At 61.7% G+C, this 14,171-nt stretch overlaps 1 protein-coding gene across 9 annotated transcripts in view; it reads right to left on the reverse strand.

The window, feature by feature from the left end:
• PDE8B (phosphodiesterase 8B) overlaps window positions 1-14,171 on the reverse strand; it is a 164,982-nt gene that overhangs the window by 51,778 nt on the left and 99,033 nt on the right. For all 9 annotated transcript variants that reach the window (XM_062212541.1, XM_062212534.1, XM_062212535.1 and 6 more), the window contains 3 exons: window positions 12,951-13,141; window positions 7,272-7,331; window positions 5,347-5,404 (listed from right to left, as the gene is read on the reverse strand). In XM_062212541.1, the coding sequence (XP_062068525.1) occupies window positions 5,347-5,404; window positions 7,272-7,331; window positions 12,951-13,141 (309 nt within the window). The remainder of the gene's footprint in view (window positions 1-5,346; window positions 5,405-7,271; window positions 7,332-12,950; window positions 13,142-14,171) is intronic.

The following is a 14,171-nucleotide window of genomic DNA, read 5'->3' on the forward strand; positions in this document are numbered from 1 at the left end:
ACACACACCCACACACACCACACACTCACTGCAGGGTAGGACGGGCACACACGTACTCACACACACCCACACACCCACACACACCACACACTCACTGCAGGGTGGGATGGGCACACACGTACTCACACACACCCACACACACCCACACACACCACACACTCACTGCAGGGTAGGACGGGCACACACGTACTCACACACACCCATACACACCCCATACACACACACTGCAGGGTAGGACGGGCACACACGTACTCACACACACCCACACACACACTGCAGGGTAGGACGGGCACACACGTACTCACACACCCACACACACCACACACTCACTGCAGGGTAGGACGGGCACACACGTACTCACACACACCCATACACACCCCATACACACTCACTGCAGGGTGGGACGGGCACACACATACACACACCCACACACCCCATACACACTGCAGGGTAGGACGGGCACACACGTACTCACACACACCCACACTCACCCACACACACACTGCAGTGTAGGACGGGCACACACGTACTCACACACCCACACACACCCCATACACACTCACTGCAGGGTAGGACGGGCACACACGTACTCACACACACCCCATGCACACTCACTGCAGGGTGGGACGGGCACACACGTACTCACACACGCCCCATGCACACTCACTGCGGGGTAGGATGGGGGTGTCCCAGGTGGTGGCCTAACCTGCTGTTGGCCCCCAAGTATTGTTTACATCTATCACCATATGCTGTATTACTTAGAGCAAGAAATATAATAAACGGAGCACCTCTCTTACATAAGCAAGACAAAACAGCAAATGGTGAAGTCAGGAAAAACAGCAGGTAAACACCAGTAGGGAAACAGATTTGAGGACAATTCTTCTTAGGCTTGCACTTCAGTCTACACAAACACACTTCACGCCAAACTCTCTAAGCGTGTGGCTAAGCAAACTGTCCAGTACAAAGAGGAGGATTCCTGACTGTCGGGTCACCTGCTTCTGCCTCCAGGACATCAGCAGAGGGCAGAACCAGGGCTGGGCACAGACGCACTTGCCAGAGTTCCTCCAACCAAGGAGGCCAGGGGAAGTGGGGCTCGCTCCCCCGGGCTCCTGTCTTCACACAGTCACACTCATACACACTGACACACATGCACACCCAACAGTCACTCCTAAGATACACAGTCACAATACACTTTTAATACACTCCACACATATGCACACCCCACATTTACACGATACACACTCATAACGCAGTTACACACTCAGAATACACTCATACTCCACACATATACACTTACAAACTCACACATACACATACCCCACACTTATAAGATACACTCTTACACACTCACACTCCACAATACACACTCACAATACTCACACAGCCCAAACTTACATACACACTCACAATACACCCTTACACTCACAATACTCACACACAACTCGGGCTTCACACACACCCTCACAATACACCCTTACACTCACACATACTCCAGATACACACTCACAATACTCACACACAACCCAGAGTTCACATACACACTCACAATACACCCTTACACTCACACATACTCCACATATTCACAATACTCACAATCCCAACTTCACAAACACACTCACAATACACTCTCTCACACACACACAGCACACACATTATCTCAGATACACAACAGTGCATACAAACTCTCACACACCCACATACTCCAACTTAGAGATGCAATACACAGCCCACAGACTTACAAATACACACTCACAATATACTCACACACTCATACACACACACCATCCACAAAGTTCCACACATCAGTGCATACAGACTCTCAGAAGTACTCACACTCCACACACCCACAAATACACACACATCCACACACCCACATGCATACACACACACCCGCATATACAGTCACACTCGCACACACTCACTCCACATACCCACAGAATACAGACTCACACTCGCACACACTCACACTCCTATACACAGACTCACACTCACACACACTCACACTCCACACATACATACACACACCCACACACATACACAGTCGCACTCACACACACATTCCACACACCCATACACACACATATACACACACTCCACGCACTCACACTCCTATGCACAGAGTCGCACTCGCACACTCAGACCCCACACATCAGGAGCAACGGCGTTCCCCCACGAACTCCTGCACAGCCCTTCGCCGTCCCTGGGCCTCTGGTCCCCGCCGTCCCGGCTGAGGGACGTGCTAAGGGAAGCAGGAAGCCTACCACACAGGGAAGGGAGATCCGCTCCCCCATCCACAAGCAAGAATAAATGTGTGAGGTTCCAGCCGAGCTCCCAGAGAGGCGACCTGCACGGCCAGCTGGCCTCGGCCTGGGGGTCCCCAGACACGGCTTCACCAGCAGCGAGCGGGACGCGTGCGGGCCGAAAGCGCATCTGCAGCGGAGACAGGTTCGTGTCCGGGGTCACCCCCAAGCCACGCCACCGCTCACTCTGCACTCACGCTGGCCTGGGTTCTGTGGGTACTGCACAGGCGGCTGCACGTCTGCAGGAGGCCTGCTTAGGCTGTGCGCGATCCCCAGGCCATCTTCCGAGAGGCTCAAGCGTTGAGGACGTGGGTCCTGGAGAGGACAGCGAGGATAACTGTACCACGCGTGCCCTGAGTGTCGTCAGCTGATGCCTCACAGAAACACATAAAAGTGGGCATTGCTCACGTCAGGGCCCTGCCCACGGCAGCTCTCGGAGCACCCGGCAAGCTAGCAGTGTACAACACTGCCGACGGGCAGGTGCAATCTCGGGGGGGTGGGGGCAGTCTCCACTCACTGCCCAAAGTGATCGGACAAGGGGGCCTTTCTTCATGGGACAGCCGGCCGGAGCTGCAGGAGCCCCTGGGGGGAGCCACAGCGACGTGCGGGGCCTCTGCCCTCGGCACGACTGGGAGCCCTGGCAGCCGTCCGGCTGCTGTGAGCCACGCCCCTCACCATGAGAACAGAGAACACAGCAAAACCTGCAGGCGGAGCGAGAACACCCTCCTGCCACTGGGTCTCAGAGACGGTCACTCGTGGCCAGCTTCCTCCTCTCAGAGCCCGCTCAGGCACAGCCACGCCCCCAGCTGCCACAGCCGGCCCAGTACACGGCCCCGCACCCAGACAGAGCCCCCACGTCCTCGCCGAATGCCGTAAGCATCGTTTCCCCCAGAGGGAGAGGCACCCCCAGGCCTGACAAACAGGCAAACTTCGCTGCGGTGCTGGCTTCTCACGGGCCCAGCCGGGCGCAGCCTTGGCACCGCCAGCCCTGTGTGCACGGCTCGGCCGGCTTCAAGGGAGTGGCTACGGCGTGTTTTACAGCACAGTCTTCCTGGATCGCCCTCGGGACCAGAGCCTGCAGCGCTGGCCCGCCGCCTGCCAGGGCTGGGCTTAGCAGATGCTGTGATACGACGGGAGCCACCTCACCCGAGGCTAGAGCGGCTGGCACGTTTGGACCGCGCTCGGGGAGAGCGCTGCCAAGGCAGGATTACGTCTAAAAAAGGAGAAAAGCCGCGTGGCGCTCAGCACGCTGATCCTGGGGCTCAGCGGTCAGGCAGAGCCGCTGCAGGGACACCCGGCTGCCCTGGTCCACGGCCTTGACCAGCCCCAGAACCCACGGGCACTGGTGGGCCCCGGACCCCACTGGGGGCTGTTTTTGCATGGCCGACGCCGGGTTCAGGGGTGCACAGGCTGCAGAGCCGTGAAAAGGAACACAGTTGCTGTGCTAAATCCCATCAGGAGTACCAGCCCTCAGCCTCTGCCCGAGACGCTGTCCTTACAAACTATGCCGCCTCCAACCCCACCAGCCACGAACGCGGATCACCAGAGCCACTCAGCCCCACCCAGAAACACACAGGGCCGCCCGGGACTACGAGCACAGAGCCAGGCCCACGCGGGAGCACAGCCAAGCACGGCACCACCTGCTGCTCCAGGGTCTACAACCCGAGGGCCGGGGCTGCGGCGCAGGCCGCAGGGCACCCCTTCTTAAAGCACCCACGGCAGCTCTCGGAAGCCGCCAGGCACGGCCGGCACCGCAGTGAACACACTGCACCGCATCTCCGTCTCCGAGTCCCGTTCCTCCGGCAGAGGAGCCGCAGGGCAGCCCGTGAGCGGCCGGCTGGGAGTCTGCGGGCTCAGCCGTCTCCGTGTTCACACTGGGCGTCGGCATCCTCGGAGCAGCCGTCACTCAGAGTTCTCTGTGTGGACGTCTGTCTAAGCCAGGAGTTCACCGCGTGTGACATCAGTGGTCAGACAGCAAACGCTGCCCAAGCCAACCATGGGCCTGCACCCCGCTGTCCTCCAAAGGGGGCCTTTCCCTTCTCTAACGGCAGTACTCAAACACCTGCCGTGGAGGGTTCACACGTTCGAAGCCAGGGCCTCCCCTCTAAGAACCTGTTATCTGGAGCTGCGCCACGGCACAGCAGGGCAAGCCATGGGGCAGTGCAGGCATCCTGTTAGTATGGGTTCCGGCTGCTCCACTTCCCGTCCAGCTCTCTGCTACGGCCTGGGAAAGCAGCGCAAGTGCCCGGGTGCTCGAGCCCCTGCACCCAAGCAGGAAGAAGCTCCTGGCTCCTGGCTCCGGATCAGCCCAGCTCCAGCCACTGTGTGGCAGTCGAAAGCCTCTCTGCCCCTCTCTCTCTCTCTCTCTCTCTCTCTCTCTCTCTCTCTCTCTCTCTCTCAGTGCCTTTCAATTAAACAGGTCTCGTACAAAGGGAGCTTGTTTTCACTACTCTAGGTTATACTTCCTTCGAACACATATGCTTTGGTAAGCTGTTCCCACCCCTTCCACTTCCTTTAAAATTCCCTCCCATCTGTACACACACAGCTTTGCCTCCAGGCCAGCGCCTGTGGCGGGACCCTGGCCGAGAGAGCACAGGTACTGAGCTCCAGGGCATAACCAGTCCTGCACTCGCGTTCTCTCGCAGCTGTCACTCGGCAGCCCGTCCTTTGCTGGGGGCTACGGCGTGAACCAGGAGGTCACTGGATGCCCTTGGCTGTCTCGGGGCTGTGCCCAGGGCGTCAGCTCTGGCTGGGTCCTGTGCACTCCAGCACCGAGTGCTGCCTTGGAGGACTTACGCAGTGTCACCACACACACACACACACACACACACCTGTCACAGCTCACGACTGGACAGACAACTGCGAGATTATGGTGGGACTACCAGATGCGGCCCGAGACCAGAAGGTGAGTTTACGTGGCATCACACGTGGGCTGTGAGGCGTGGGAGGCCACAAGAGGACAAGGTCAAGTGCGGGCAGCACCTTTCCCTCACAGCCCGGGGCTCAGGCCCCCGCCGGTCCTCCGAGGGGTGGGGGTCGTACGTACCCGATTGAAGCCCGCGTGGAGGAGAGGGAGGACAGAGGCCTCTTCGTGGTCATCGGATCTGCAGCAGAGCGGAAACATCACTGAACAGAAAGGAACCAGCTCCACACCCGGGGACGGGCGCTGGCCCCCAGGTGACTTCCTGGCCGGGATGTGGGGCAGCGCTGCCTCCAGGGACTTGGCCCCCACACCTGCCTCTGAGATGCACAAAACGCACAGCAGTGGAGGACACGGCAGCCGTGAGCCGGAAAGGGTGGCTCTCGGGGCACCAGGGGCCTCCCCGGCTCTGGGCCTGCGGGAATGTGTGGAGCAGGCCCCGAAAGGGACACGGCAGGTGCACTGCTCATCCTGACACCACTGCCGCAAAGCCTGCTGGGAGCACAGGCCCCAGCCGGGTCCCACTCCCCAGGGTGGCAGGTGGCTGGCAGCATCAGGCGGCAGGGCCCCTCAGCCAGAGGCAAGCCAGGTGTCGCAGGGGACAAAAGAAAACGGATCCTGCAGACTCATTTCCTGAGACGGTGTCCTCCACGGAGCCTGGGGCCGTCTCACGACTTCAGTCTGAGTGCAGGTGCAAGCGTGGGTCACTGGGCCATCGCCAGAGTGAGAAAGAACCCGAGACAGCTCACGGCTAACATGGGGGACACAGCCCCACATCAGCGAGGCAGCAACGGAAGACAGGTTTGGGTAGAAACGCAGACAGATCACAGGCAGAGAACGAACACAGACGCCTGCCTGCAGGGAAGGCTGCCCCCACTGCCCGCCTCCCACGCCAGCTCCGGGTCCCACCTGCCCGGAGAGCGACTGAGAGGGCACAGAGACAGGTGCCAGGGCAGGATGGGGGAGGGGGCTGCCGCTCCTCCGTACTCACTGTTCTTGTTCTCTAACAGGTGAAACACAAGGCAAAGGGGACCCCGTAACCCTCACTGGTTAAGGAAGGCACGTGGTTCTGCTAGAGGCTAACACGGGAGCGTTGCTCTTGGCCCCGTGGCCTGGCACGCCTTGTGTCCAAGACCCTAGCGGTCCCCAGAGCTCAGAGACAGGGCAGGAGGCGGCTGGCCGCACGTCTCAGCTCCCCCAGTCACTCCCCTGGGGTCTCATCGCCCACCGTGGGTGGCTCCCTCCTTTCTCAGGACCCCAGCCCAGGGCAGGCCTCAGGGTCAAGGACAGGGAGCTCCCAGGAAGAGACCGGGGGAGGGGAGGGGAGGGGAGGGGAGGGCAGGGGAGGGGCGGGGACTCCAGGCCGGAGTCCTGGAGGGGTGAGCAGGGGAGCCGCGACCCCCTGCTGGGCAGACGGTGGGACCCTGTCTGGGGGCCGCCCTGCACCTTCCTGTGTGTGTTGCTGCCTTCCCCACTGCCCCCTGCAGAACCCGCGCCCATTCCAAACGCAGCAACAGGGCCAAGCCCACTGGCCCCGGGTCCTGGTCGAGTGGTCTCCTCTCTGAAGCTCACGACAGCCATTAGGTGACCTCCACAGTTCTGCCTCTCACGAAGAGTCGGACCCCTGCAGCCTCCTGCACACCCCACTTCTCCTCCGACTCCTCATTTCATACGATAAACCCGGAAAACAGCGCCTCAGCCCCGAGTCCCTTCTGTCCGGTCCAACCTGGGCATAACCGCTGCTGCCTCATTCACGTAGGCACCCCCTGTGCCCCTGCCCATGTGTGGAGCAAGCCCCTTCCCATAACCCCCCACAGGACGTTCCTCCCAGACACCCCTCCCCCCACAGCAAATGCCTTCCCCCCGAGTTGGGCGAGCGTGGAGCAGCAGCCACCCCGCAAGCAACCCCCCCAGCAACCTCGGACGCCGGCACTGGGGCACCCGGGCACCCGGGCACCCGGGCCGTGCGTTGCTCGGTGAGCTCAGACACCACGAGACAAGGGCTTGCAAGGGAACGCCCTCCCGGCCGGGGGGTGGGGGGCAGCGCTTACGTCTGGGACGCCACCGCGAGGATCACCGTGTGCTCCGAGGGGTTTGTGGCCCGGATCGACCTGCAAGGAGAAGGGTCCGGTCAGATGGTGGCGGCGCCGGCACTGACGGCACAGGCTCAGATCCCTCGCTGGAGGGGACGTCTGGACACACGTGTGGCCAGAGCAGGACAGGCACAGAGCGGCACAGGGCGTGAGGACAGCCTCGGCACTGCCGGACGGTCGCTGTTAATCCCCCAGGCCATCACCCAAGGTGAGACCTGCCCGTCCTCCCCTTTAAACAAACAGGCCGATTCCCCCGGAGTTCCCTGTGTTTGGCTGACAGTCAGCCGTGCTGTGACCTAGAGCTGGGTTCCGGTTCCCTCATGGGGGGCTGCTCGGGTTGGATCAGACAGCTCAGGACACTGACCTGAGTGGGACGGCCACAGCCCTCACTGGTAGGGGCACACAGAGGCGCAGGGGACGCCAGGGGACAAAGGGCGGCTGGCGCGGGTCCCTGCTCCTGTTGTCTGTGCCTAGCTTTCAACAGCACGGAATCGGCGAGGGCAACAGACGGGCTGTCGCCGTGCAGCCACACTTGCTGTGCTGGGGCCACCACGGGGGACCTGAGCAGGACCCAGCGCCTCGGGACAGGGAGGGCTGTCACTGCCGGACCACGGGGGAGCCAGGGTCTGAGGTGCAGGAGCCTGAGCCCCCGCACTGAGCACGCTGCTTTCTCTGGGCCCTCGAGGCGGGAGTAAACCGTCCCCCGGCCGGCGGTGGCGCAGCCTGCACCGCGCTCCTCTCCCAGGCAGGCACTCCCGCTGCTCTGCTGTGACACGCATTTGCAGCCCTGCGCCTCTGGGGACAGCTGACTCATCCACCTTTTTTTTTTTTTTTTTTTTTTTTGACAGGCAGAGTTAGACAGTGAGAGAGAGAGAGAGAGAAAGGTCTTCCTTTTCCATTGGTTCACCCCCCAATGACCGCTGCGGCCAGCGCACTGCACTGATCCAAAGTCAGGAGCAAGGTGCTTCTCCTGGTCTCCCATGGGGTGCAGGGCCCAAGCACTTGGGCCATCCTCCACTGCACTCCTGGGCCACAGCAGAGAGCTGGACTGGAAGAGGAGCAACCGGGACAGAATCCGGCGCCCCAACTGGGACTAGAACCCGGTGTGCCGGCGCCGCAGGCGGAGGATTAGCCTAGTGAGCCTTGGTGCCGGCCTCATTCCCCTTTGAATGTTTATTTCTAATTATTTGAAAGCGACAGGGGGAGAGAGCTGTCGTCTACCTGCTGGGTCACACTCAGCATTGCTACAACAGCCAGGGCTGGGTCCGGCGGAAGCCAGGAGCCAGGAACTCCATCCAGGGGCCCGGAACTCCATCCAGGGGCCCAGGCACTTGGGCTATCACAGCTGCCTCCCGGGGGCGTTAGCAGGAAGCTGCATCAGAAGTGGAGTGGCCAGGACTCGAACCTGCACTCCAACGTGGGACACTGCGTCCCAAGCACAGCATTAACCCGCTGTGCCGCAATGCCCACCCCCGGTGCACTCTCCACCCCAAATGCCCTGACCTTTCACACACAAGGGGCCTGTTCTACTTCCTGCTCCTGGGGACTGTGTTCTATGCGGCTGCAGGCTCGGGAAAAACATCAGCTACCGCCTGGGGGTGGGGGTGCGGGGTCGTGAGTGACAGCGTTTGGAAGTGCTGCTCCGGCAAGGCACGGCTGCACGGCTCCCCCCCACTTGGCACCCCTCAGAGCAGGCATTCAGCCGGCTCCTCCGGAACGTGATGCCGGGGGCTGCGGGAGCCTGAGCCGAGACAGGCACCACGCTCCTACCTCCTCTGCCTCCCCGACCCCAGGACGCCATCGCAGGGCACGGCGGCCATGTTCCAGGCCCAGGTGCGAGGCGCGAGGCAGCAACAGGGAACTCGCAGGGTGGGCTGAGCGCAGTCTGGGGGCTGCTGCTCCCACTGCTTCCGGCCGCTGTCTTCCTCCCCTCTCCTCCCCAGAGAGAGACCCAGACCCCTGCCTGGCTGCGGAGGCCATGGAGGCCCTGGGGGTCAAGGTCGAGTCTACTCTACAAGCCGGGATCCAGGATGGGCACAGTGACAGATACACCTCGGCCTGGAATGTGCGCCACCCCTCCCCCAGCCCCAGGCAGCAGGGAGTGACAGCAGCCGAGCAGTCAGCAGAGGGTCGCCGCACACGTGACCCCGTGTGCACCGGCATCGTCGCTGCTTCTCCGTGCAGCCAAGCCAGACCTCCTCCACTGCAGGGGAGCGGGAAGCTCGGCTCTGAAACGGGGCCTCTGCCCCGAGGCCCGGCTGAAACCATCCTGTGTGTGTGCACGGGGACGGGAAGGATGGCCCAAGGCCCAGCTGAGACCGTCCTGTGTGTGTGCACGGGGACAGTACAGATGGCCCGAGGCCCGGCTGAGACCGCCCTGTGTGTGTGCACAACAGATGGGATGGATCGCCCGAGGCTCTGCTGAGACCGCCCTGTGTGTGTGCAGAGGGACAGGACGGATGGCCTGAGGTCCGGCTAAGACCATCTTGTGTGTGTGCACGGGGACAGTACAGATGGCCCGAGGCCGGGCTGAGACCATCCTGTGTGTGTGCACAGGGACAGTACAGATGGCCCGAGGCTCTGCTGAGACCGTCCTGTGTGTGTGCACGGGGACGGGAAGGATGGCAAAGCCACATCAGGAAGGCCGGCGAAGGCCTCGGGAGACACGGAGTCCTACAGGGTCCAGTTCTCCCCGAAACCCCCTTAGCCAGATTTCCCAATATAAAAGCTGCCCTAAATACTCAGTCCCCGAGACCGTTAAAGTACGTTGTGACTGGCGCTCAAGCGTTTGCTCTGGGAAGCTGAGAACCGTCAGGGCTCGGGCAGAAGCTGCTGTCACTCGAATTCCCACCCTAAGTCCTGCCAGGAGACGAAGGCCGAGACGCCATGTCTCCACCTTCTGCTCCCCTGCCCCACGCTCCGGACGCTCCAGCTCCACGGGGACTGGACTGCGGTCTGCTCCAACATCTACTGTGCGATGCCCACGGCGCCTCTCAGCGGCTGCTCAGAGGCCGGGCAGCTGCCACCAACTGGACCGCACTTCCTGTGAGTGGCAGGCCCTTCCCGCCAGGGCGGGGCCTCCTGTGACCGTGGGCGGGGACACTCCCCGCTGCTGCAGTGTGGCTGCCTCCCCTCCCTGCCGGTCTGTGTCAAGCAAGGCAAAATCCACATTTCACACATTTCTGATGCTCACTTTGGAGCAGAATAATGAGATGAAAATACACAGCGTCCATCCAAACTCTGCCTGTGTGGTAAGAAGTACGTGTGCTGGGTGAAGCTGCCGCTGGGGCACCTGCATCGCATGTGGGCGCCGGTCTGAGCCCCGGCTGCTCCACTTCCAATCCACCCCCTGCTCACGTGCTGGGAAGCAGCAGAGGACGGCCCAAGGGCTTGGGCCCCTGCACCCATGTCGGAGATCAGGGTGCAGCTCCAGGCTGCTGGCTTAGGCCTGGCCCTTCCCCAGCTGTTGCCATCATGTAGTGAGTGACCTAGCAGATGGACGGTTTCTCTCTGCCACTCTGCCTTTCAAATAAAAAAAAAAATCTTAAAAAAAAAGAACTGAATGGATTTTAGCGCTGTCTACCAGCAACACCGGGGGTGGGAAGGGGAACACCCCGATGTCACGTGAGCCCAGCTCACAGCTCCAAACCCACTGCAACCCAAGCGAGGGGGACGGGAAAGGCAAGAACAGAGTCATGGTTCTCACGGAGGCCCCGCGTGGAGGCCACAGCCCGCGTCTTCACACCCTCGGGAGGAACTAACGGCCCCAGGTGAGCCCTTCCAACAGGTCACGCAGACGGAACCACGAAAACCAATACGTGCTCTGAGAAAACCACGTGCGCACCTCAGAACTTCCCCATCAAAACACTTACCTTTAACTCCATTTTCCACGAAATTTTGAAGTCTCTGTGCAAGCAAAGCCACATTGATGGTGCTAAACAGGTCTGTGTGCAACACACTGCATCACAGAACGCCGCTACTGAATGGACACACGTGAAACATATGTCCTGGAGGGCACCCGCTAAGAGGACGTCTGTGAAGCACACTGATCATGGAGGGCACCCCCCAATGGACACGTGTGAGCACACTGAACCATGGAAGGTACCCCCAATGGACACATGTGAGCACGCTGAGCCACGGGAAGCACCCCCAATGGACACGTGTGAGCATGCTGAGCCACGGGAGGCACCCCCCAATGGACACGTGTGAGCACGCTGAGCCACAGAAGGCACCCCCCAATGGACACGCGTGAGCACGCTGAGCCACGGGAGGCACCCCCCCAATGGACACGTGTGAGCACACTGAGCCACGGGAGGCACCCCAATGGACACGCGTGAGCACGCTGGACCACGGAAGGCACCCCCAATGGACACGCGTGAGCAATGCTGAGCCACGGGAGGCACCCCCAATGGACACGTGTGAGCACACTGAGCCACGGGAGGCACCCCCAATGGACACGCGTGAGCACGCTGAGCCACGGGAGGCACCCCCATATGGACACGCGTGAGCACGCTGAGCCACAGGAGGCACCCCCAATGGACACGCGTGAGCACGCTGAGCCACAGGAGGCGCCCCCAATGGACACACGTGAGCACGCTGAGCCACGGGAAGCACCCCCAATGGACACGTGTGAGCACGCTGAGCCACAGAAGGCACCCCCAATGGACACACGTGAGCACGCTGAGCCACGGGAAGCACCCCCAATGGACACGTGTGAGCACGCTGAGCCACAGAAGGCGCCCCTCAATGGACACACGTGAGCACGCTGGACCACAGAAGGCACCCCCCAATGGACACGCGTGAGCACGCTGAGCCACGGGAGGCACCCCCAATGGACACGCGTGAGCACGCTGAGCCACGGGAGGCACCCCCAATGGACACGCGTGAGCACGCTGAGCCATGGGAGGCACCCCCAATGGACACGCGTGAGTACGCTGAACCACAGAAGGCACCCCCCCATGGACATGTGTGAGCATGCTGAGCGATGTGAGGCACCCCCTCAATGGACACGTGTGAGCACGCTGAGCCACAGAAGGCACCCCCAATGGACACGTGTGAGCACGCTGAGCCACGGGAGGCACCCCCAATGGACACGCGTGAGCACGCTGAACCATGGAAGGCACCCCCCCAATGGACATGTGTGAGCACGCTGAGCGATGTGAGGCACCCCCTCAATGGATACGCATGAGCATGCTGAGCCACGGGAGGCACCCCCAATAGACACGCGTGAGCACGCTGGACCACAGAAGGCGCCCCCCCAATGGACACGCGTGAGCACGCTGAGCCACGGGAGGCACCCCCAATGGACACATGTGAGCACGCTGAACCACCGGAGGCATCCCCAATGGACACACGTGAGCACGCTGAGCCACGGGAGGCACCCCCAATGGACATGTGTGAGCACGCTGGACCACAGAAGGCGCCCCCCAATGGACATGCGTGAGCACGCTGAACCACAGAAGGCACCCCCAATGGACACGCGTGAGCACACTGAGCCACGGGAGGCACCCCCAATGGACACGCGTGAGCACGCTGAACCACAGAAGGCGCCCCCCAATGGACACGTGTGAGCACGCCGAGCCATGGGAAGCACCCGCTAAGTGCACATGTATGAAGCGTAACGCATCACGGAGGCACCTGCACACGGCCTCTGCGTCGAAGCCGCGCGTCTGCCTGTGGTCGATGACGATGATTTCGTGGTGCTTGTCCAGGAAGCACTCCAGGGCTGCCTCGGGCGTGCGGGCGATGCTGCACGTGTAGCCGGCCCTGTCGCAGGCCCCCCAGAAGCCGGCGCTCTGGCTGTCTTCCTTTGCGAAGATCAACAGCACCTGAAACACAGGACAGAGCGTCCCGACGGTGACCGTCAGCAACAGCCCGCGGCGTTCCGGCCACGAGCGGCGCCTGCGTGGGGCCTCCCGGACTCACGCCCGTGCCAGCTGCACTGGCCACGCTGCCTCTGCACAGGTCATTTCCCCTCTGGCCTGCAGGACAGGGTGCTCTGGGCGCTGTTACGGGTGACCGTCACTAGCTGCAGCCACAGGAGCCTGCTAGTGAGTAAACCCATCAACACGCTTAGGGCCTCGTGTACACGTGCTGGACCCAGGGCAGGTGGTGTCGGCCGACGTCCCTGCAGTCCCTGACCGTAGCACCAAAATGCCAAGGAAGACACAGCAACGGAAGGGAACTCGACCTTGGAGACGAAGCCCAACACTCAACCTTTGCCATACAGGGAGCAGGAAGGTGACGGATCGAGGAGGAAAAGAACCTGCTTCTCTGCGCCAAAGCCCCAGGCGCTGGAAAGGAAGCAGCCATGCCGTCCACGCTTCCCCGAGCCCCCCAACCCCGGGAAGGCGGAGCCGGCCCTCCCACCGCCCGCACTGGCCCACTGGCTCACTCCGGTGGCTTCTCCAGTCTCAGTCCCGGCCTCACCGCCCTCCCTGTGGCCCAGGCCAGGCTGGCACCTGCTGAGCCTCCTGGGAAACGCAGGACAGCCCTCCTGCCGGGAGATCAGAGACCCAGCGTCAGTGCGAGGTCAAACAGGGCAGCGCTCAGGGTTGAGACGCTCCAGTGCCCTCTCCTGCCTTGTGGTTGGGAAGACAAGGGCGGGCCATCACCCCGAAGGGCTCTGAAGCCAACGGCAGCATCAGCCACCACGCAGAAACAAACAAGCCAAACTCGTCCCGCCACCACCATCCCACTTGGAAAATACCGAGTGACGGAAACCGCCAAGTGCACGGACAAGCAGGTCAGAGACCCAGCACCTGGCGCCCGCCCAGGGCACACGTCGACCCCTCCCCACCTCCCTAACTCTGCAGCTCACCGTGGGAATCCAGGTACGGTCGTCCCACCGTATGCTCT

The sequence above is a fragment of the Lepus europaeus genome, chromosome 15, assembly GCF_033115175.1.
Source record: "Lepus europaeus isolate LE1 chromosome 15, mLepTim1.pri, whole genome shotgun sequence".
In the NCBI taxonomy this organism is placed as follows: Eukaryota; Metazoa; Chordata; class Mammalia; order Lagomorpha; family Leporidae; genus Lepus; species Lepus europaeus.